The sequence below is a fragment of the Neodiprion pinetum genome, chromosome 2 (genome assembly GCF_021155775.2).
Source record: "Neodiprion pinetum isolate iyNeoPine1 chromosome 2, iyNeoPine1.2, whole genome shotgun sequence".
Taxonomy (NCBI): Eukaryota; Metazoa; Arthropoda; class Insecta; order Hymenoptera; family Diprionidae; genus Neodiprion; species Neodiprion pinetum.
This window is the reverse complement of record NC_060233.1, coordinates 16,638,610-16,662,859: the sequence shown is the minus strand read 5'-3', so window position 1 is coordinate 16,662,859 and position 24,250 is coordinate 16,638,610. Positions and strand designations below refer to the sequence as shown.

The following is a 24,250-nucleotide window of genomic DNA, read 5'->3' as shown; positions in this document are numbered from 1 at the left end:
TTTTTTTTTTTTTTTTCTTTACTTCGATTATGCCCCGAAAACTACAAGCCCTGGGAGTATTTCAGTGAAACTTGAATGAAATCGGGCTGGTAGAACTCAAGATGTCGCTGAAAAGCGAAGCAGATGTCAAAAAATTCTCTAAACTTACTATTTTTCTTATACTCTAAGCTATTATCAACTTTGTGTGATTAAAAAAAAATTGTTTTACGTCATTCAAACCATTAATAAAAATTGTAAAAAATGAAATTTTTTTACTGGCATCCATTATTTCCCAATTCGACGCTCTAGTCCCCTTAAAAACTGAATAACAATTCAATTTCAGTTAATCTGTAGACGATTCAATTGCAAATAAAATAAGCTATGACTTAATTGTTAAAATTTGGTATGCGCTACAGATTTTTTCCAATCACAAAAAAAGGTGGAACGGTTTTTTTATTTTTTCATACTTTTATTTTGACAGCATTCCAACCGGACTGTACACCTGACGATAAATTCTTAAGCAGGCAATGAAGAAGTTGTGCATGTGCACCTGCGGTCAGTCACGTATGTCAAGGAAGACTGGAAGAGTCGGTTTCGAGGATGAATAGGCTGGACCGTCTGAATGAAAAGTTAGGAAAAGGGGGAAAAGATGTTCAAAAAATGTCCAGCAACGTTATTTGCAGCAATAATGGTTTAAACTATGAAACAACATTCCTATTGCCTTGTAGAAAAGAATTTTGGGAACATTCGAGCAACACGAGCTAAGATATCAACAATTTTAGAACATTGTTTAAAAGAAAGCTGTCAAAATTATTAAATTCTAGAGGTTTTTTAACCCATTATAAAGCTTTTGGGCTCAATTTGCTCGCTGTCCAAATACCCACAAATTGTTTGAAAAATATTGAATTGCAACTTGACAACTCCTTTCTAAATATGTCTACAAAGTACAAAATATGTCCAAAAAAGATTCTAATCAGGTAAAAAGTACCAAAGTGTAATTATTTTTGAGCATATTAATTATAAAACATCTGCTCAAAATTTCTTATGTCATTTAAGTTTGCTCACAGTCAGATTCATTCCCAGTACATATATTGTCAATTTCTGTATCACCGGTACAAATACATGGTGGCAACAAATTTTTTGGAAAAAAAAAAAAAAGTTCCATGACATTTCCAGGTTTTCCAAGACCTAAAACCTAGTTTTCCCTGACATTTTCCCAGTTCTAGTACAGGTTAAAAAAATCAAAATCTTTCAACTTATTAATTCAATTCGAATCGAAGAAAAGTACAGTGAATAAAAAAGTCAAATCAAGCCAATTTGTTTTCTGTACGGATAAAAGTAAATTTGCTACCTCAGAAAATCATTTCCAATTCCCATGATGGAAAAGTGAAGTTTTCAGTTTTTCCCATGACTAAATAAAAAATTCTCCGACATTTCTACGTTTTCCAAATGTGTGGCTACCCTGAGCTAACACTGTTGGAGATTTTTAAACGTTTCTGTTTGCTTTTCCTAACTTTTCATTCAGACGATACGTCCAATTTATCGGTTAGCGTTCGGGAATGAATTTGAAATAGGCAGGCAGAGGTTTCTTGTCGAATAGACGACGACTGGGCGATGGTGAAGGTGGGACACGATGGCGGGGGAAGAGCTGGCGAGTTTCACTCCTGGCATTCACCGAGACGAGGAGCCAACGTTCGACTTCAAGACCGGCTCACTTTATATTCGCGATTTGTTCTCGGTCAACTAAACTAAAAACTGTTCCATCGTTTCCGCTGACAATAATCCGTGACGTCAGCTGATCAGTGCAAGTGAGTTTTTCAGTGAACACAGTCAACGGTTTACGGTTCACCGACTTCCAAGGAAAAAAGTACCGTGACACGGATAAAAATACCGTTCGCTCTTTTCCTCACGTTGAAAAAATTTCATTGTATAATTCATCGCTTTATCGAATCAATTGACCATTCGGTGTCCGAGATTCGATTCCATTGATAAACCAGTCAGGCATTCCAATAACGAAAATCGGTCAATTTTTAATCATAAATGAGATGCGATGGAACTTGTTAAGTGATGGTTTTTTTTTTTGTTTTTTTTTTTTTTTTTGAGTGTCCGTACAAGTTTCGTCTTCGGTGAAGAAAAACGTGGTTCGATTTTGTACAGAGAAAGTGTGTGAAAAGTGATAGAATATGTGATTAAAATAGCTCTCGTCAGGCGGGAAAAACATTTTGAAACATTGAATTTAAAATGAAACCACTTTCTTGTTAATAATATCAATGAAATGTAATTGTACCATCACTTTTCATCGATCGAAAAATTTATACAGTTTGACCAATTTTGATTAAAGATAGTTCATCTCATTCGCAAATACATTTTTTATAAATTCTCTGAGTTATATTTTGGATAAGCTAATTTTGAGAAGCCGCTAAGACTTGAAAGGAAAACGTATCCGAATAAAATTAGAATCGATTGCTTTTGAAACGTGAAAAGAAACAAATATGGTCAAATAAATATTGATAGTATTTGGCGACAATAATAATACCGGAGCAACTGACAATGTTATACAATATGTAGAAACATTTTCTGTACGAGGAGGAAACAAATTTATATAAATATATAAATCATGATCGCATAACTGATTTCAGATTGATAAGTTAACGCAACAGATGCCCGCGAAATTCGGCCAGAGATTATATAAATTTTCTGAATTATCCATAATAAGATTAACAATAGTAGCTTGCGACGTTTCAATCACGGTAACTGTAATGTTGACAAAATTTATAAACTATTTTTAATAACTCGGAGAGAAAATGTAAATTCTAGTCGCAATTATACTAAAAAAACTTGAAGGATGTTGATGTTGAAAGTGAGAAGAAAAGAATAAATTTAGCCTTCGTTTAAACTTTACTATTTCAATGCTCCTGGTATGACTTTAAACAAGTACCGTTTCTTTCAGCTTATTCATCGCGCGTGAATATACGCGGTCAAGTGGATGATAGCCTGGAGCAAAACCTATCGGTCTAGCCGTCTAGTTTTCGAAAGAAAGTTATATCAGCAACGCTTGTAACTTGGTCCGAAGTTCGGCGGCGTTAATAGTTGCAAAATTTCACCAAGAACGGTCGAAACTTTCGGCTGCAGTTTTGCCGCCATCCACACAACACGTGTGAACAACAACTTGATCTTGAGTGAAAGTGAATCCGTCATTATAACTTTCAAGATTACAGGTGAGTGACGACCTATATTTAGAATATTTGCATTTATCAATTTATCAGAGTCCGATCTTTCTTCCTTCTCAACCTTTCAACTCGCGCATTATTGTTCTGAGCCAACTTTTATAACAAGATAGTATTGTACGGTTTTTGGTGTCACCGATTACGAATCTTGAATCGAATTTGAAAAATTCTAAATGCCTGATTCAATATGGCAGACAAAAGTTTCAAATTTCACTGAATTCAGTTGAAAGACTTTACGCAGGAGTTTTCGGCGTCGCTGATTACAAATCTGAATTCAGATTTTTCAAATTCAAGATGATGGATCCAATGTGGTGAACGAAAATTTCAAATTTCATGGAATACGGACAAAAAATTCTATACAGGGGTTTTCAGTATCACCAATTGGATTCACCGTACTGAATTTTCAAAATCTGATTTCAGATTCTTTATTATCAACCCCGAAAATCCCTGGTCAGAGTTTTTTTTATACATTCGATGAAATTTGAAATTTCTATCTGCCATACTGGATCCGCCATCTTGAACTTTTTAAATTCGATTTCAAATTCGTAATTAGCGACTCCAAAGACTTATAATTTATGTAAAACGTGTAGAGGGGTCACTTTCTCGGAAATTAATTATTACTTCGACTGTCGCGATTTTTGGGAATCAATTTGTTTCTAACAATAATAATTTACAGTATCTCGCAATAATGACTCTCAAGTATTGCAACCTATCAGTATGCTGTCAGAAACAGTAAAGAACCGCAAAGAAATATGTTGCAAAGTTCTCTACATATACAAAAAATGGATATAAAATAAATGGCATGAATACTTACGGTTATGATTAAAAGGGTTACTGACCTGCGTCAATGAGAGACGGTATTTGAAAGAAAAAAAAGTTTGTACGCCTAGTGCAGTATGTTCCACAATCCTTAATTACAATTTGTTATTAATTACATTTTAATGAAAAGTTACATTTGGGGAATTCCATGAGAACCCGATCAACGTCTGACCCTCGCCATTTATTATTTTGTTTAATAAATTTTTTGCAATAATACAGACTCTGAAACCGTACCGTGATTTTTTCAGATTTCTTATTCAACTGTTCAATTATTTACAAATATTTAAAGTGTTCGAGAAAAGAACCTACTTTAAGATTCTTAAAAAATTCTCAGACATCGTATTTTCTATTCCAAACATTTCAAGACCGGACAAATGATGGGCCGATTTTTTCCCATTTTTTTTCTCAGCACTAAATTATTTTGGTCAGCTAACACATTGTTTAAACGGTCTGAAAATTTTGAAAATTTTCAAAACTTTTATTCTCCACTTGGAACATTTCTAGACCAGTTTCATTATGGAGCGATTTTTATCTATTTTGTGGTACGTGAAACTTTTCTTATCAACTTCATAATTAAACCGGTGTAGAAACGTTCTGAGTGAAAAATCGAAGTTTTGAGAATTTTTTGAACATTTTCAGGCCATTTAAACAATGTTTTAGTTGGTCAAAGAAATTTGGTGTTGAAAAAAAAAAAAAAAAAAAAAAAAAATAGAAAAAAATCGACCCATCATTGGGCCAGCCTTGAAATGTTTGAAAAATAAAATACAGTTATTGGGAATTTTTTGAGAATTTTAAAAAAGGTTCTTCTCAAAATCACTCTCAATATTTATATTATAAATGATTAACTAGTTGGGGTAATTACAGAATCATTTTTGAACAAAATCGTATGGAATTCCCCATATGTGATTTGTAATTGAAACAAAGTAAAATATTAAATCCATTCTTAATTACAAAAGATGGATTTGTAATGCGTTTTTTATGTACAATTATAATGCAGAAGTGTAATTTTGACTGATGACAATTCTTTTACGCAACGTGACCGACTGACTTCAACGCTGATAATTTCGGCGCAAAAAAGGTTCCAAGAAGAGTCAGAAAACTTTTTGAAACCTCCGAGTAAAACCGTGAAGTTTATAGCAATAATCGCTTTGAGGTTTAAAAACGTGTATCTTTTTTTTTTTGCAGCATTTGCTGAAAGGCAAAGTTTGACTTGCTGCCGTTTTTTATTGCGGGGCGTAAAAAAATTCGAACATTTCAAATACCAGCAGCGAAAAGGGTTGAAACCGATGGCTTTTGAAATTTTGAAAAGTCTAGAAAAAAATTTAACTTTCGTGAACGAAAATATGCCGAAGCTGGGCGAATTTAAAATAGCTCAAAATTTGTGGAAAAATGTAGACTATTCAATTCTCTTCACAACTAATATGTCGCATGGCTTTTGTTCAAATATCTCGGAAGCGTGAAGAAATCTATACCTTTTTGAAAATTTAAAAGTATTTTGCTTTTGCCTAGTTTCATCAGTTTCCACGATCGCAGCTTCGCAGCTTTTCAACTTAGGAGATTGCGATATTTGAAAACTTTCAAAATTTGAAACGGCTCTAGTTCAACTAATTTTCAGAGAAAGTCTTTGAATTCTTTCAAATTTTTCACATTCTTCACCAGCGTGTTGCAACCAGTCGAACTTTGTCCACGTGTCGACGGATTGAGGAAAATATGTCGCGATGTCCTGAATCGTACTTCATAACTGAGGACGACTCATTGGATCCGGAAGACTTTGAGCTTTCGCAACTTTTTTCAAATTTTTATCCGTCACATTTTCACATGTAGATATCGAACTTTAAGGTTTCGCGTCTAATTTTTCCAAGGCAATGGACTCGGTGCATCAGCAAACGCTTTTTGCACCTCAACCAAAACTTGCAAATGACATTAATTCTCACCGGATAAATGATCGCAGAGACTAGCATCACGTTAAATACGAAACCGAGAAGTTTCCAATCATAAAGTCGATCTAACGAGTAAATATTCATGCAGAAACAGCGAGAGTATCGACTCTCTCATTTCCTTCCTGCCTGCCAGTCGGCGACTTCGTCCAGTATCGCCATGGCGTTTCGGATCGAATGACCATAAACTTCGCCAAAAGCTAACATCGAAGAACCAAGATGTCGACCGGCTTGGCAGCGCTTGCTGGATCCTCTTCGCTGTTGGGACTGACCGCCATTCCGCTGATCGCCATCGGCCTCAGCGTCATTCGCTACAACAGCGTCGACCCAGAGGGTCATCCAACCGACGCAAGACAGGTGAAATATCGCAGTAGCGAAGAACATGAAAGACCCGGAATTCCGCAGCTTGCGCAAGTTCATTACGAAGTAAAACGACTCGGTTGTGCTCAAGCAAATTCAAAACGGGACTGTAATCATCGTGGCATTTTTTTTACCACAAATAAAAACTTCGAGTCTGACTTGTATCAAGTACATGTCCGCAATCAAGGACGAATTGGTTAAACCACCTGAATGAAAAGTTTGTTAGAAAGATAATGAAAGACATTGAAAAATTTCAGCAGTGTACTGACCATAGTGAAGAAGAATGAAGTAACACTTCTATAATGTCATAGAAACGAGCATATGATTATGAGCAAATTCCAGTACCTACCATACGTTAAGATATGTGGACAATTCGGAAAGAAGTTTTATGTAAATTAAAACGCTCACATACTTTTCGATGTCGATAATAAACCCCAGTTATAAGCAACGCTTTGACGGTATGGTTGCACTTTTTTCTAAAATAATAATGGACCTTAAACTTTCGAGGTGAAGTATTTTTTCTTTGAAATTTTTGTCACAGACCTCAAAAGATTCTCGTTTATCATACCTGACAGCGCCTTCGGCGGTCAGACTGTCTGCGAAAGACGGAACCAACCCTGATAGAAAGGCCTTTCCAACCATCTACCGTTTCCAGTCTTGTATAAAAATAGCATGACTATAATGTAATATTACCTAATTTTTTCCCGTCACAAGCGGATGAAAAAGCACCTTGAAACGTTGTGTAAAATTTTTCATATTTATCAGCACGTGATATTCGAATTTCTTCAGATTCGTTTCTGCTACACAGAAGGGACGTTTTTTCATCCGAGTTCACCATCAATGGCTCAAATGACACTACTGAAACTTTTTTAAACATGTTTTTCGCTATTACCAACTTTTAATTCAGACGGTCCAGTTCATTCATCCCTAATACGCTGAATCTGGGTCTTGAGTTTTATGATTTGACTTACGTAAAACAGTGTAAATTTCACTATTTTTATGATCACGTCGAACTTCTAAATATTTATCGTGACCTAGAATAACGATTAAAAACAGTTACTAGTAAATTACTAGTACATTACTTGTACCATTTAACGCGACTTTGTATCAACTCGTTTTTCGAGCATCGAGTCGAGCATTGCAGTTTCCAAGTGTGAGGGACATAACTCTTCAAGTAACACAAACACTCTCGATTACATGAACGTAGTTTTATCCACGAAACAAAAGTTCGGTGTTATTTTTCTTTTTCTTTTTTAATAGAATAACGTTTACTTCAATTGAAAAAAATTCTGTTTCCTCAGCCACATTTCAGTAGATTGAAGGAATCCTTTGTGCGAATCGAGACTTGGGTCTGGACGGTTTTCGAAAACTGAATAACGGTTACGCAATTTTCGACCTTCTTTTAGCTTCTGCCGATGTACGATTTCATCGTTATTGGGGGAGGAAGCGCTGGAGCCGTGGTGGCTTCAAGGCTATCGGAGGTAGCGAACTGGACGGTGTTGCTCCTCGAGGCAGGCGGCGATGAGAACGAGATTTCCGACGTCCCGGCGTTGGCGGGATACACGCAGCTTTCGGAGTTCGACTGGAAGTACCAAACTTCACCCCCGGGTGCTTCGGCCTATTGCCTTGCGATGGTAGGAGATCGATGCAACTGGCCTCGAGGCAAAGTTCTGGGGGGCAGCAGCGTCTTGAACTCGATGATTTACGTGCGCGGCAACAGGTGAGCAAAGTTAAGGTCTCGTGCTTTCGAAACTGACAAGGAAGGTCAGTTTGGGTCTATCCCAACTCGATCTCTCCGATTTCATTTCTTTTGTAATATGTTATACCTAGAAGACTAAAAACTAAGCGACACGTATTTTCTTTATCTGCCATTAACATTTTAGGCGAGTGAAACCACCTTCCATATTAATGCATGTCATAAGTCGCGTCTTGGCAGTTTTTGTATTCAATTAAGAAAATAACGTATTTCATTTCTCGTTATGAGACATCTTTTCCACTAGGATCGGTTAAACAATATTATGTTCCGACTTAAACGACATGCCTTACTTTGGAGGGTGATTTCAGCCCCATAAAGTATTTAATGGCAGATAAAAAAAAATACGTGTCGCTTATTTTTTAGTCTACTATAACATATTACAAAAGAAATCATATCAGAGACATCCACCTGGGATAACTTCCTTGTAAGAGGCTAGCCGCTTAGGAATCAAACAAATAATTTTATTTCATTGGACAAACTGATTATGTACTACAGAATGCAAATATTTCTTTTTTCATCGAGCAGCATAAATTTTAACAGTTTCGAAAAATTCATGGTTCATGTTAGCTGTTTCGACATCACAAACCAAGTTTTACGTGATCATTTCACGGGCAATAAATCGGTGACCGCGTATAGGTCTATTTTTCAGCAAACCCAGATAGTTGTAATTGTTGTAAAGTTAAGAGTACATCGTTGGCTCAATTCGACCTCACAAGGTAATGTTGCGTTCAGAAAATATGCCTTTTCTGTGCGAGTGTGAGGATCTGCGACGACAAATTGACTGTAAAGAATATTTTTTACTGCCAGACTTTGGGCGAAAATGGAAAAAAATGTACCAGTATTTTACACGGAAATGGCACTGTTTTATTACGGAGCCAAATTGGACTAACGGTGCACCTTCACATATACAACTCTGCATGAATGGATTATGTGAAATGTGGTTCTTAGTGTTGAAACAGCAAAAATCAAATATAAATTGACATTTGCACCTTAATAGTGATCAGTTTCCGCGACATAGTGCTCTCCTTGACTTAAGGGCGTTGCCTATGCCTCGAAGAGCGCGCGCAAACAGAGACTCACGATTTTCCTTCTCATTTCCTCATTTTTGAAGATAATTAGGTTCTTAGGGGGTCATTTTGAAGGTAAAGGATAGATCTGTGTCGCCTTTTTTGCCGAATTTTCGATTTCGCTTACAGATTTGCGTAAAACGTACTTGAAAGTACGTTATGTTTGAAGTGAAACACAGCGGACAGTGAATTTTTTTTCGCAATTCGGCGAAAAAGGCGACACAGATCTATTCTTTATCTTCAAAATGACTCCCTAAGAACCTAAGTATCTTCAAAAATGAGGAAATGAGAAGGAAAATCACGAAGCATAAAACAGCAAATTTTTCGCGCAAAAGGCGGGCGGCTGCTAGCGCCACGACTGCGTTGGCGGGCGACCATGCGAATTACAGGCGAGGAGAGTAGACTCAACACCCCCCACTACAATTCCCCTCCTTCGAATCCTCGTCGCTCGGCACGTGGATAGTGTTCCGCGCTTTTATTTTTGCTTGTGTTTTTCTACAGTGTTTTTTATTATTTCGAATCAGTATTTATTCCCGCGATGGCTAAGAAGAGAGGGAATGTGTCTTTGGAGAAGAAGAAACGACCCGGCATAAAGATTTTGGCTAAATTTCAGGAAAAAATGAGGTAAATCGAATTATTTATATGATTGATGGTGCACCCTCTCTGACTTCGAGATTCAATCACTTGAGTACGAACAATCGCAGGGCTTTAATTTAAGAAGGTACTTTCAAGAGCCGATAGTGCTGTTCATAATAGCAGTATACATTCATTCTCTAGTTTTTTTATACATACGAAAATATAAACTAGAATGCATTGTGACGTGTGGTACTAGCCCGGTTTGCATTAGTCGCTAAAATATGTCATCAATTTGTTACGTGTTCAGGTTAAATGATCGAAATCGATATTCGGCAATTAGCATGAGTGTTTACACTTTGTCGATCATAAGGAATATTCTTATCACTTATTGTGACTACCTAAGTATCCAAGGTAAAATTACAATGTACCTGGCAGAATTTTCCATACAAAGTAAATACGGCGCGTACGTATTAGGCCACTAAAATACGCGCGTTTTGTTTTTAGAAATAAACTTGACGTAATTCTGGGGTAATCATACATGCACACATTACTTACAAATCAGCCACCTACAAAACTGTCATCAAATCAGATACTACTGCCAAGTATAATTTATTTAGAAACTAATGATGATTTTGATATACTATAACTAATGATGACAAAAAAAAAAAAAATTGAAATCAAAATTGAAATTCTAAAAAAAAAAAAACGTAAATTTTGATAAAAAAAAAAAAAACAATTGGAGTACGTGGTCCTGGCGGGCCCATGCTTATATTGCCATTACAACATTGATATAGCTCGACTTGTATTTTCTTGTGCTTGTTTTAAAAAAGCCCGCCTTTACCACTATCTCCAATTTTTTTTTTTTCAATAAAAATTATTTTTTTTTTTTCAATATCAATTTTGATTTCAATTTTTTTTTTTGTCGTTATAGTATATCAAAATCATCATCAGCTTCTAAATAAATTATACTTGGCAGCAGTATCTGATTTGATGACAGTTTTGTAGGTGGCTGTTTTGTGGGTGGCTGTCAAATTAATATACTTGGCGAAAGGTTTTTGCAACAGAGGTGCTTTTTGGGGATATCAGTACTTTTTGTGGGATTTCGCTTGAACATTTCAAAATTTTGCTCGCTCGTTGCGCTCCCTCGATAGATTTTTGGGATACAGAATTAATATTTGAGACGAAAATAATCGGTGGAAAAGCCAAATTAGAGCTTTCTCATAATTACATGTATCAGGTCCAAGGTCTTCTACACATTACGAATAGGAAGTGGTGCTATTTTATAGTTTGGACGTCAAAGGGATTAATTTTTGATAAAATAAAACGTGACGATAAATTCTGGACCGAAAAAATGGAGAATAAATGAGCAGATTTCTTTTACTTTTGTTAGTAACCCGAAATCGTAGATTCTAGACGCGCCCGACAACGCTCAATCCGCGAACCCCCTCAAATCATCGAAGCCCAGATAAGGCCGCGCGTAAGAAACAGTAAATTCACGACCGACAGACGACAAAACACTGTAATATAAATATATGTACATATGTACATAAATATAATAGCTTTGTATATAGCTTACGTGCAATATTTCTGTGATTTATGTTTAGTTAGTTGTATGTATTACTGTGCTAAAAATTTGCTAGTCATATCGTTATAATTATATATCTGATTATTCATTCCAGGAATACTTTCTGCAGTCGGACCAGACTGCGTGTATACCTATATATTATGTAAATATTCTATAGCCTATTTTTTCATTACTGTCTGTGACCTGCACTTGTGACGTATTACTTTCCATAGTTTGCGCTTTCTATAGAATTTATTTAGCCATATAATGTATACAATGCTCGATGCTTTGTTATATCAATTTTCTTTATCAAGATTACTGTCATGTTTCACTTATCCTGTTTCAATTTAATTTCTATGAGATCCTTCTCATACAGATTTCGTGATTATGTTTATTAAGTTTAAACGAGTTCAATTTTACTTTTACCATTTTATATTATTTTTCATCATTTTGTATTTGTTTGGTGCAAACCCGATCATGGTTGGGAGGTAGGGACGGGTTAGGCGGGTCTCTGTTTGATAGCGACCTCCACGTGGTGAGACCTGGGAGATTGATGATATTTTCGTTGCTATATCATGAATTTGCTCACAGCTATTCGTTGCATTTTCAATTTAAAATGACCTGTGACGACGTCTGGCCGGTATTCGTAAATAGTTACGTATTATTTTCGAGACTGTATTAGGAACAGCTCTCAGCCGATCAAGCTATGCTTTGAGCTGACTCAAGACAGTCCTGCAAATCGAACCTGACTATGAATACCGGCTATTAGACTATTACCAGTCACGTGATCGCATTGCGTAGAAATACAGACGCCGGTGAATATAATTTTCGTTGAAATATGAAGAATGTATATCTATATCAACATACGTATAAGGAATTCTACGTCACGTCAATCAAAAAATGACCTCGTATTTTTTCAATCTATTCATACTTTTTTTCACATGAAATAAAGGTAAAAAGAATCGACACGCATTTTGGTGTTCGTCCGAATTATGTTTGTTTTCGAAAGTTACAAGACAATCATTCAATTTTGATCCAAAAGGAGCTCGGATATATCCGGTTCTATTCGACGTAAAGACATCATTTACAGTGCATTCGGAAGGTGAACGAATAAGCTTTCATAAAAAAAATGCAATGTTGAACATTATTGAAAATCCCAATTTTTATAAACAATTCAAATATTTGACGATTTTTACCTCATTAATGACAAGTTTTCGAATTATAAAAAAAATAGTTTCGGGTTCCTTATTAAATTCTGTATTACTAGTAAATTTTTCAAGTGGAATCTGAAAGGAGTCTACTTTTTTTTCCTATTATTCATCAGGCGCTGCGTCGTGCCGAGCGCGATACACTGGGCTGTTTAAAAGTATTTGAAACCGAATGCCCGTGAGGGGTGGAAGAGGCTAGCCGCGTCACCCGCCCCACTCCGGCGACAGCTCGGCTGCTCCGTCTCACTTGTTTCTTTACCCTCTCTCTCGCCACGGTTAACGCGGGAAGCGGAGTAGCCCGCGCTTTCTAGCTAGGCAACGCCCTTAAGATTGAATTTCCGAAATTTCTATCAATTTCTACTTCATCATTTAATTTTCCTTGATTTTCAGTGTAATCAGTAATTCATTGCGATTTTCTGCGACTCAACATGAAATGTTCTAAATGTTCCAACGTTCTAAAGTTGAATATTAAAAAATGCCGACTTGATAAACAAAAAAATTTCCAGTGACTTAGTATAAGAAAATCTTCTAAATAAAATGAGCCACGATGGAAGCATATGTAAAGAATTTAATGACGTTTTTTTATCGTTTCGAAACGATTTAAAATAATTGGAAACGAAGCATCGATTTCGAAGCTTCTGTCCACAATTCCAGTATTTTTTATTTTCCTACTTTTGAAGAGGTCTTCGTGGTTCACAAATGTAATAATTTCATAAATCCTCAACGTACGCTTGGGGACAATGAATTTGAGACAACTAATTTTTTACACTAGACAGTTATGTTGGCAACACAGAGAAAACTACATCGCCATAGTCGGCCGATCACGAAACAAACTCAATCTCAATAAGCATAACATAACCCATGACCGTCGAATCTAACCGTAGAATACCGCGGGGATAATGACTTGTTGGATTGACACGTCAATTCTAAGGTTAGATACGACGGCCATGGGTTATGTTACGTTTATTGAGGTTGAGTTTGTTTCGCGCTCGGCCGACTGTGGCGCTGCAGGTTTCTCTGTATTGCCAACATAACTGTCTGGTGTAAAAAATTAGCCGTCTAAGATTCACTGTCCCCAAGTATACGGTCTATCTCGTGAAATTAATAAACGGTATCAGTTTTTGACCGTCGAACCCCCTCAAATGATCTTACCCGGTTTTCAGACTGGATTACGACGGCTGGGCAGAGCTGGGAAACAGCGGGTGGAGCTACGAGGAGGTGCTGCCGTACTTCTTAAAGTCGGAAGACAACAGGAACCCCTACTTGGCTCGAACTGGGTACCACGGCACCGGCGGCTACCTGACGGTGCAGGAGTCGCCGTGGCGGACGCCGTTGGCTGTGGCATTCATCAAGGCAGGGAGCGAGCTGGGCTACGAGAACCGAGACATAAACGGAGCCAACCAGACGGGCTTCATGCTGGCCCAGGGGACGATACGAAGAGGGAGTCGCTGCTCGACGGCAAAGGCATGCAACACCTTTCGCGAAATCATTTTGAATTCACTGAATATGTCGACGAAATATGCTTGTATAAATATTTGTCCAACTCTGCATTAACGTCATACGATTGTTGAAAAGTGAAGAATAGAAGGACAATTTTTGTTATGAAGTCAGCCCGTGTTGTTTTGAAAAAAACATTTCGTTCCCGATTTTTGGTGAATATGGTGAAAGAAAAAAACATTTCGACCTTTGGCACTCTTGGTCAAACAGAGGGGTCAATAAGCTCGGGAGAACGCCGAAATCTGACGCTTGAATTTTTTTACTTGCAGGCGTTCCTGCGACCGGTACGAAATCGGCGAAACCTGCACATAGCTCTGAAAGCGCAAGCAACGCGGATAATCTTCAACAAGAACAAGCGAGCAATCGGGGTCGAGTATGTGCGAGACGGAAGAATGAACGCGGTGCGAGTCCGGCGAGAGATAATCAGTTCATCGGGAGCGATCGGTTCACCGCAGCTGCTGATGCTGTCGGGAATCGGGCCGAAGGAGCATTTGGAGAGTCTCGGAATCCCGGTGCTGTCGGATCTGAAGGTGGGCGAAAACCTGCAGGACCACGTGGGCTTGGGCGGCCTGACGTTCATCGTCAACGAGCCGGTCACGCTACGGAAAGACCGGTTCCAAACGCTGCCAGTGGCCATGGACTACATAGTGAGCGAGAGAGGCCCGATGACGAGTCTGGGCGTGGAAGGTCTCGCCTTTGTGAACACGCGCTTCGCCGATAAGTCAGGTGCCTTCCCGGACGTGCAATTCCACTTTGCGCCAAGCTCGATAAATTCGGACGGCGGCGAGCATATCCGACGGATATTGGGGCTCAGAGATAGCGTCTTCAACACCGTATACAAACCGTTGCTAAGTGCGGAGACCTGGACAATCCTGCCTCTGCTACTGCGGCCGAAAAGTGCCGGCTGGATTCGACTTCGGAGCCGCGACCCGGCGGTTTACCCGGACATCAATCCGAACTACTTTACCCACAAGGAAGACATGGACGTGCTGGTAGAGGCCATCCGCATTGCCCTTCAAGTGTCCAACACAACGACCTTCCAGAGGTTCGGATCGCGTCCTCACATGATACCCTTCCCCGGCTGCCAGAGGTTTCCATTCGACACCTACGAGTACTGGGAATGTTCCATTCGCCATTTTACCTTCACCATTTACCATCCCGTTGGAACGTGCAAGATGGGACCGGCCGATGATCCGGACGCTGTTGTCGATCCCAGGCTTAGGGTTTACGGCGTTCAAGGGCTCAGAGTCATCGATGCTTCCATCATGCCTAAAATTGTCAGTGGCAATCCCAACGCCGGCGTGATCATGATAGGTGAAAAGGCCAGCGACATGATCAAACAGGACTGGCGTGTGCACAAGAAATTCCAGGGAACGGGGAGGTAGCAAAGCTCGCAATAATCCGCGGACATCACGAGACACGCATGATGTTTATCAGCTCCGAGGCTGTGCGACTGCTCTATTTGCATCCACCAAGTCATCTCGATAAAACAGACGAATGGAATTGGCTAAAATTTCGACAGTGCACTGCGTTTTAATCGCGGAATTAGGAATAAAACAGACTTGGTGAGCGAGGTAGTTTCACTTTTCATCAGAGTTTCAAGGGCGTGTGATAGTCCTGCCTTTACCGACAGAGTCACCTCGACCGTTTCCGTTTTATCGATGAACAAACGAACAGAATCGGCTCCAACTTTGACAGTGTACTACATTTTCATCGCGGAATTTAGGATTAAGCAGACTTGGGAAACAAGGAAGTTTCACTTGTTATAGAATTAATTTCAAGGTCATGTTACAGTTCTACACTCGACAAACGACTGACATCATTGTTATTCTTCGTTTACTTTGCAAACGAATGAACGGAACATGCTTAAAATTCGATAATACGTTACTTTCGTATCGCGACATTTAAGAATCATAGAAATATTCAAAATTATTATACGAACGCTCCGATTTACATGAGCGGAAAAATGTGGTTGATATGATTAAGTTCAGATATGGAGAACGAGCTACTTTCGGTTCGTTGGTTACTCAATGAGCTAGCCGGGTTGCTCAAATTAGGATACTGTTTGGTAAGCTCGGTTTAAGGCTGTGCAACAATCAAAACTTTACCAACTGAGTCATCCCGACAAATAAATGACCGGAATCGGGTCAAGTTTAGACGGTGTATTGATTTTTCGTTGCACAATTAAAGAATGTTAGTCATACCAGTTACGTACTCTTTCCGAGTAATTGTCATACTTGCGTATAGTTTGTTTTTGTTGATTATTCGTAAGTGATATAGACAAAGCATTTCGAGCTTCACACTTTACAATTTCTGAATAAAGGTTATATACAGTTCGAACAGTCTTTTGGTTGACAAAATGCGGTATTCTTAAGGGTTTTACAATTCTCTCCTCTTGGAAACGAAATCGTTTCAAACTTGAAAGAATGATAGTGTTTGAAATTATGCTCGTATATTGGCTCAAAGCGATTCGAAAAATTGATGGCAACACTGAACATGTAATGGATTCTTATTTAGTTTGAGGTTATATTAAGCTACTGATATCCGAATCCTATGTTTTCCATATTTTTACATCAATTTTCGAATTTTTTTTCACTCAACACACAAACACAATAGTAAATGCTATTATATTCCAAAGTTTCAAATAATTTCCTTACTCTGGAAAAGAGTAGCTTCGTGGGCACTGCGATCGCCCCTTAATTGAGAATTCAACGATTTTTTGGTTTGCCATGTTTCAAAAATTTTAATATCAATAATTAGAAACTAATGGCGAACGGTTTTGGGCTATCTTTTAAGCAATTGAAAAAACAGAGTATCAACGCGGCGTTGATTACATGCAATTGAAATAAATTCATTATCCATGGTTTAGACTAACCGATTAAAATTTGCAAGGTTTAAAAATAATTTCGACTTTCGAGTGTGGATTCATATGAATTTTTGTGACTATAATTGTAGAAATATCTGTAAATAAGGTTATAATTATGTATTATATTACGATACACGTGCCATTTTCCATCCGACTCTTTTTCTCGTCAATGTAACTAAATGTTTGCGAGTAATCGTGAGACATATTTTCTTTTTTATATACGTTACGTTATAATAGGTTTAGATGGGAGATATGAAACAGAATGAAAGAGTTTCGACAGTTGTAATAATTTTAATAGCAAAACAAAACTGCAAATAATTTGTAAATGTGAAAAATAAAACTATGTATAAATTCAAATCCTAATATTAGCACATAATTTAATACCCATTCGGAAAAAAAACATTATCCCTTGGTGCAAAAATGTCATTAAAAAAATGGAAAATAACAAAACAATTTCAACTCACAAGTACATTCCAGTTGTGTTTTATTTTCTCTGATTCAGCGACAGACAAGCGATATTTTGTATTACTATCTTGGATAACGTAATTATTGTTCATTTTTACAATCAACCGTGCACAATCATATTTCCGTACGATTGTTGTTTCAAACAGAATTTGAAAAAATTTCTCCGTTATCCCAGGACTCCGTTGACTTTTTATTTTCACTGGAATCTCGTAGATATGAATACCAGGCAAGACTTCCTACCTTACCGACAGTCTAAAATTCTGCAATAACGATATTTCTGAATAAGAACGGTAATTGCATAATACCACGTTTTCAACTCACTTGAAAAAATAATCGAACCACGAATGACGTCAGCTTGTGTTTCCTGCATTCAAGAGTGAATTGTACCAATATAGTTGGTACCGAATAGCCATGTCCTTAACCAGAAATCAAAGGAGAGAGTTCATCAACTCGGAAGCATGTAGATATTAACGATATGCTTTTATAATGTAGGTACACGACACTCCGACTGAGGAACTGAATAATTAAAGAACCAGTCTGTATATATGCAACAGGACGCCCGACGTTCATTTAGTGTACTCAATATTTTTAATTAACCTCAACTGATAGCGCGATCAAGTATGATAAACTAATTAATCTTGAAAAAACACCGGGTGCAGATTTTTTTTTCGCACATTACACCACGGAAGAACTGGAGAAAAAGAAAACGACAAGTGGGACGTAGAAAGATAAATATACAGTCGAAATTCATCACCATGCAAAACTTTCATTTTACTGCCGGCAAGTTTGGGTTTGTACGTTACGTCTGCACACGTTGAAATATACAAATCCAAACAAGAATTGCGTGCGGAGAATGCATTATACGCCACAACGATATAATACGTGCGATTTCAGAATATCGTCGGTATGGAGTAATCCATACATACTTGATTGCACGACGTTGTACGTTGGGTGTGGATTTACCGTGACTGAAAAAAGTAGCGAAACACATTCACAGATTGAATATCATTCAATCAAATCAAATATTTTCGAGAATGGTGAATAAAAAAACTTTCGGACATCGTCATTGAGTCAATAACTCAAGTACCTACCTCAAAATTCCTGCATAATTATATTTATAAAACACTTGACTCAACGATTTTCATCCAGAATAACAAAATTTCTCGAGTACTGGTTCACTCATCCCTACGCGGTCCTAAAATTGTTTTCTTTATTTTGTCTATCGGAATTGTGAAGCTTTTTTTATCGAACACTTTTTTCTTCTGCGAAATATTCTTCGCGAATTAGGTTTTACTTTTTTTTTTTATTTCCATGAAATCCATACACGTTATACGTATATACCTATGTCATAGTACATTGCGTCACTAGTGCGAAAAGTGGACGATTTCCGATGAGTGTGAAGTTTGTAGCACGAGCCTCAATGTTACAGCAAGTGCTGCCATCGTACGAGCCAGATATCACTTATACGCAAATGTGGCACACGTTATTTTTTCTAACACCTGTGAGGAAAAGATTGATTTGCGAAGTAACGAGGGTCCCACTGACAACCTGTAAAATTGGGGTTAGGTAACTTACGCTCAATGCAAAGAGCGCGTACACCAATCAAAAGGCACTAGTGTGTGAAATATAGCTTTTTCAATTGTGCGCATGCACCAACATCGTTTTACCGCACTGTTTGGAAATGATGCATTTTACGCACGTCCCGCAGGCTCCGAAAATCTAACTTTTCAAGCATGCTTTGAAAGAATATTATTATCAGAATCAGAAACGTAATTATTCCACAAAGCGTAAAACAATGCTTGATAAATACTTAATATAACGTATAAAAACCTGTTGTTGGTATCTCGATTCGTTATCTAGATAAAACTGAATGGAGAGAGACTTTCACCGAGTATAATGAAAGATTCGTTCCTATTTACACCTACACAACGTTTGTAAATGCGTCAAGTCATCGCTAGATCAAGTAACAAGGAATTAAAAAAAATTATACACAACGTATAATGTGATACGCAAGTATTAAAATGCTAAATTTGCAGACCATTTGATTTTATGTAAAAAAAATATTTACACAACGTTGCTTAGTTCCGAACGTTGCACGAGTTATAAATCTTGATAGTCAATCTTATTCAAAAATTCATCTTCAGACATTCACAGTGACCAGGCTAACGAGTTTGGAATGAAAACTTGAACCATGACTTCGTAAGGAATTTCATAGATTACAAAATGCTTTCTGTATCAAGTCCGTATTATCAAAAGCGTCTGAGCGATGAGAATATGAAAAAACGATGCATCTTCCCACCTCGTTTAATTAAAAAAACTTCGAATACCGAGAACGATATTTAAAAATTTGATCCAAGAAATATGCTTTGCCAAAAATTTTTTCCTTCTCTTGTCGCTGTGTACATCGAATTTGGCCGATGGGAGCGAAAACAAAAATTAGTGCTTTCAAACAAGACACTCAATCGCGTAATCAGAAATTCTGAAATAGGTTATTTTTGGCCCTCCTTCTCGGACGTGACGAAGGGTAACCCTTCGGAGTATAACGTCAGAGACAGACTTTCGGATGCCGATGATGGACGGAGAAATCAATAAGGCGACCTTATCGTGCTTTATAAGCATATTGTAGGTCTAAAAATAGAAGGCTCAGGTTATTACGTAGGGAAATCGAAGTAAAAAAAGTGGGATTATATAGGCGTGAGACATGCACCGTTCAATTTCTAAAGTTGAACAACCTTCTATTAGCTGCTGCTGCAACGGCCTTGACTCCAAAAATGAAAGATGCTGTTGCAGTCTTGCCGTTACACTTGTACACAAGATTCCATGAAGCTGTCCGTACAGGAAATCAAGCAAGGAACGAAGTGGCTGATGAAAAGTTTGAAGTTGCTACAGCGTACAGTCGAAACGCGAAAGTGTAATTAAGTTTCGAGAAACAAATATTGATTATCGGACACACGGAGAGAGCATTTACTGACTTTACTCGAATAAACCACGTTTGCGAAGTTTTTTTTTTTTTTTTTGTTCGAGTGTTTAAAAACCATGGTCAAAGTATATCAAATTGAATTCACTAAAGACGATAGCTTTTTTTGAGTAAAGAAACTTATTTTCTACCCATAATGCACGTCGATGAATTTGAAATTCTCTGTAAATTATCAATCGTTGTAACATTATTAAACAAACTTGTCATTCATATAAGGAAACGTAACTTGGTATATGTACCTATGTTATGTCAATTTTAAAGTCACTGATTATGAAACCGATTTTGTTCATTTAAATTCGCGATTTTTTTTTTGTTCACGATGAAAAAAAAAAAAAAAAAAACAAGTTTTTTTGTAATAAAATTGTAAAATCCGTTTAAATTGAATTTCGCTTTTTGAACTCTAGTATTACTTTTAACTTTTTTCGTTTGTTTGAATGCCTAAACATTGATTATACATTCTTGAAAGTTTTTCGCCAAAGCAAAACAAAATGTATCATTGTAGGAAGACGATAGTTTAAAGGGTCGGTTACTTGTTCGATGAGAGTTGTAACATATGTTCGAATGAAAGACTTTCTCGAGGTTTAACAATTTTAGTCAAGCGATGTTGAATACAGCATTGACAACTATGCGACTTCGTTCAAGTAATATAAAACTGATTTTTATTCACGTCTTTTCGTTGAAACTGTTTCGAAAATTGAGTTACGACTCGGTAGACGTGGAAGAAAAAATAATAATTCTTTTTCATTGCTAATAATATCTTTGCGTTAGTATCATTTCTAAGAAAAAACAAGTGCAAAGGTGTGAGGAAGTAAAATAGTCATAATAAGTGTTTCTCGTGAGTTTCGAGGACGTGTCGGTTCTGCGAGCAAAGAAGTTGAACACGCAATCCGTTGTTCAAATATGTTCGGGACAAATTGTTGAAGAGGTATATTCAAACACCCGAGAAAGGCGGCGAAGCTGGAGACGAGTCGAAAGTTTGTTTATACAACAGAAAAAAATAAAAAAAAAGAATAAAATGAAACTTTTCGAACTGCAAAAGGTAATTGATTGATTTATTTATTTGTGAAACGAGTGAATTGTCGAATGAGAACTGAAAATATTGGATACGGATTAGCGGTGCAAAGAAATCCGATGGAGAGATTCGCAATTCGTATTTTCAGTTACGAGTATTGTCGATTTTGTAATCACTTACGAACTGGGCGAATTGAACGCTCATTAATATGATTCGAAATATTTGAGCGAGTTTCAACATTCGCGCAATTGAAAATGCTACCAAAGCGAAGCGCCAAACCTGTTAATTATAAAACTAATACACCGATTGATTCGACGAAAGTGAAATTTAAAAACCACTCGGTCACTACTTTGAAGGTTTTAATTTTATATTCGAAGAATGTATACTGTACAGTACGAAATAAGAAATTCTCATGATTGGATATTGCTTTGTTATTTTGTTACTTATCGCGCTAAAATAAAAGAAAAAAAAATTAGGAAACATTTTTTGGCAGATTAATTTTTGAATTCTGATATGAAATTTAACACGAGGGCTAAAAAGTTTTCAAAACCAAAATCTAGGAATTTTATCTTGCGATAAAATCACGAGACATGGAAAATACGTTTAGGTATATATCGAAGGATTGAAAAATTTGGAGGGCATCTCCCATTAAATTTTGTGACATTATTTATAGTCCTTAAAATCTTCGAGATTACAAGAAATAACTGAAATCCTATCGAATCTCTTAAAAGCCCCGAAATGCGTGAAATCGTATAAAGTCCCTGGTATCCCAACATGAAATCATATCAAATTTCTAAAATTTCTGAAGTCTGAAATTCTGTAAAACCTTTTTAATCCATCGAAATTTGAAATTCTGTGAAACCTGAACATTTTCAAATCGCATGAAGTTCCTGAAATATTCATACGAAATCATCTGAACTCTGTGGCATTTTTGGTCTTTGTAATTCTACGAATTCTTTTAAAATCCTCTGAAATCTATTCAAATTTCACGAAACCTTGTAAAATCTTGTGACATCTCTAAACACTTTAAAATCACATGTAATCCGTGAAATTCTATTATGAAATCATCTCAAGCCTTCTATATTTCTGAAGTGCTTAAAATTCTATGAAATCTTTTGGACCTTATAAAATCTTGTGAAATCTCTGAACGCTTAAAATCACATCATGCCCCTGACATCTTTGTATGAAATCATCCGAACTCTCTAAAATTTCTGATTTTTTAAATTGTATGAAATCTTTGAACATTCTTTGGAATCCATGGAAATCTAACGAAGCATTATGAAATTTGTGAAATCTCTGAACGCTTAAAATCACAAGATGCCCCTGAAATCTTCGTATGAAATCATCAGAACTCTCTGAAATTTCTGATTTTTGAAATTGTATGAAATCTTTGAACATTCTTTGGAATGCATTGAAATCTAACGAAACATCATGAAATTTGTAAAATCTCTGAACGCTTAAAATCACAAGATGCCCCTGAAATCCTAACGTGAAATCATCTGAGCTCTCTGAAATTTCTGATATTTGAAATTGTATGAAATCTTTGAACATTCTTTGGAATCCATGGAAATCTAACGAAGCATTATGAAATTTGTGAAATCTCTGAACGCTTAAAATCACAAGATGCCCCTGAAATCTTCGTATGAAATCGTCAGAACTCTCTGACATTTCTATAGTCTTTGAACTCCTCGAAATCTTTAGAAATCTTTCAAAATCATGAGATCTTGAAATCTGGGGTATAGGCAATAAACTCAGTGATCAGCCCTTCGACACATCTCTTTATTTTTGGATGACATGAACGGGAGAAAGGCGACTCGTGTAATTAAAAATGGCGAAGATTTGTTGTGTGTAAATTTCACGTAGAATTCTCGGTGTGCAAAAAATGCTTGCAAGGTAATTACACGCCGGTCACGAAGCGTTGCTATTAAAAATAACAAAGCCGGCACGGCTAATTTCACGAACCTTGAAAGGAACAATATAATCGTAGATCTGAGCATCAAGACGCTGCGAGCAAAATTTATAACAATGGAAACGTACTTCATTCCGTTGCTGTCAAGGAAAAAATGATCCAATCCTTCCTGATGCATGAAATTACGTGGTGAATCAAATGAAATTTTGTCCCAAGAATCTCTCTGCAGTACGGAAAAAGCAAATAGAAAACCGCAAATTCAAGTTTAAAAGGTTGACTTTCTTATAAAATTTATTAACGAAAATATATTTCATCAATCATTCGTTTTTGTAAATCGTTCCGAAATTGTATTAAACGTTTTTTCAATTTCGGTGGTTACATGATTCTCTATATTGATATCACCCGAAATGAATTTTGAATAAGGTACAACTGTATTGTTTACAACAAAATGGTTTTATATGATTCGAAGCCAGTTGATTTACGAACAAAGTCTGGTTGATGGAATCCGCAAAACCGATACGAATTTGGGAGTAATGACAGATCGTAATCCGTTTCAGGTTACTAATCACTGAAACGTTACGATCAAAATACACAGTTTTCCATTGTTTTCTGTACCCATGAGATAATTTTCTGATGAATCCTATTAGAACTCAGATTAGTCGCCAAGACTTGGTCGTTTTGAGTCTTGTCTGACTGGACCATACACGTGCTAAATCCTCAACAAAACACAGATGTTATAATTTGGCAAATCAATATATGTATAACGATACCATTTAAGAAAAAAACATCATCATTTCGAATTTTCAGACTTGACTGTGTTGAAAATCCGTTGATCGGTATAAATAAATCACAACACATCGTCATTTCACAATACAAGTACCGATAATTTCTTTTCAAAGTTTCGTTTATTGTACTTCAAATTTGTTTGTTAAGGACAAAAATATAGGACTTGTTGAATTCACGAAATATAGAGTTGAATCATGACGTGAGGAATCTGATCGCCACATTCGGCAAATTAACCCTTTCGTACA

General features: G+C 36.9%; 1 protein-coding gene across 3 annotated transcripts; it reads left to right on the top strand.

Annotated features, from left to right (window-relative positions):
* Positions 1–1,671: 1,671 nt before the first annotated feature.
* On the top strand, positions 1,672–17,218 carry LOC124212723 (glucose dehydrogenase [FAD, quinone]). 3 transcript variants are annotated; one of them, XM_046613083.2, is made up of 6 exons: positions 1,672–1,787; positions 2,930–3,197; positions 6,054–6,319; positions 7,729–8,042; positions 13,657–13,957; positions 14,260–17,218. In XM_046613083.2, exons 3-6 carry the CDS (start codon positions 6,182–6,184, stop codon positions 15,373–15,375), a joined length of 1,869 nt encoding a protein of 622 aa, XP_046469039.1. In that variant the 5' UTR covers positions 1,672–1,787; positions 2,930–3,197; positions 6,054–6,181; the 3' UTR covers positions 15,376–17,218. The 3 variants fall into 3 exon arrangements, with proteins under 3 accessions (XP_046469039.1, XP_046469038.1, XP_046469040.1); XM_046613082.2 differs by having other exon boundaries at positions 1,672–1,846; XM_046613084.2 differs by lacking the exon at positions 1,672–1,787 and adding an exon at positions 1,879–2,256.
* The last annotated feature ends 7,032 nt before the right edge of the window (positions 17,219–24,250 follow it).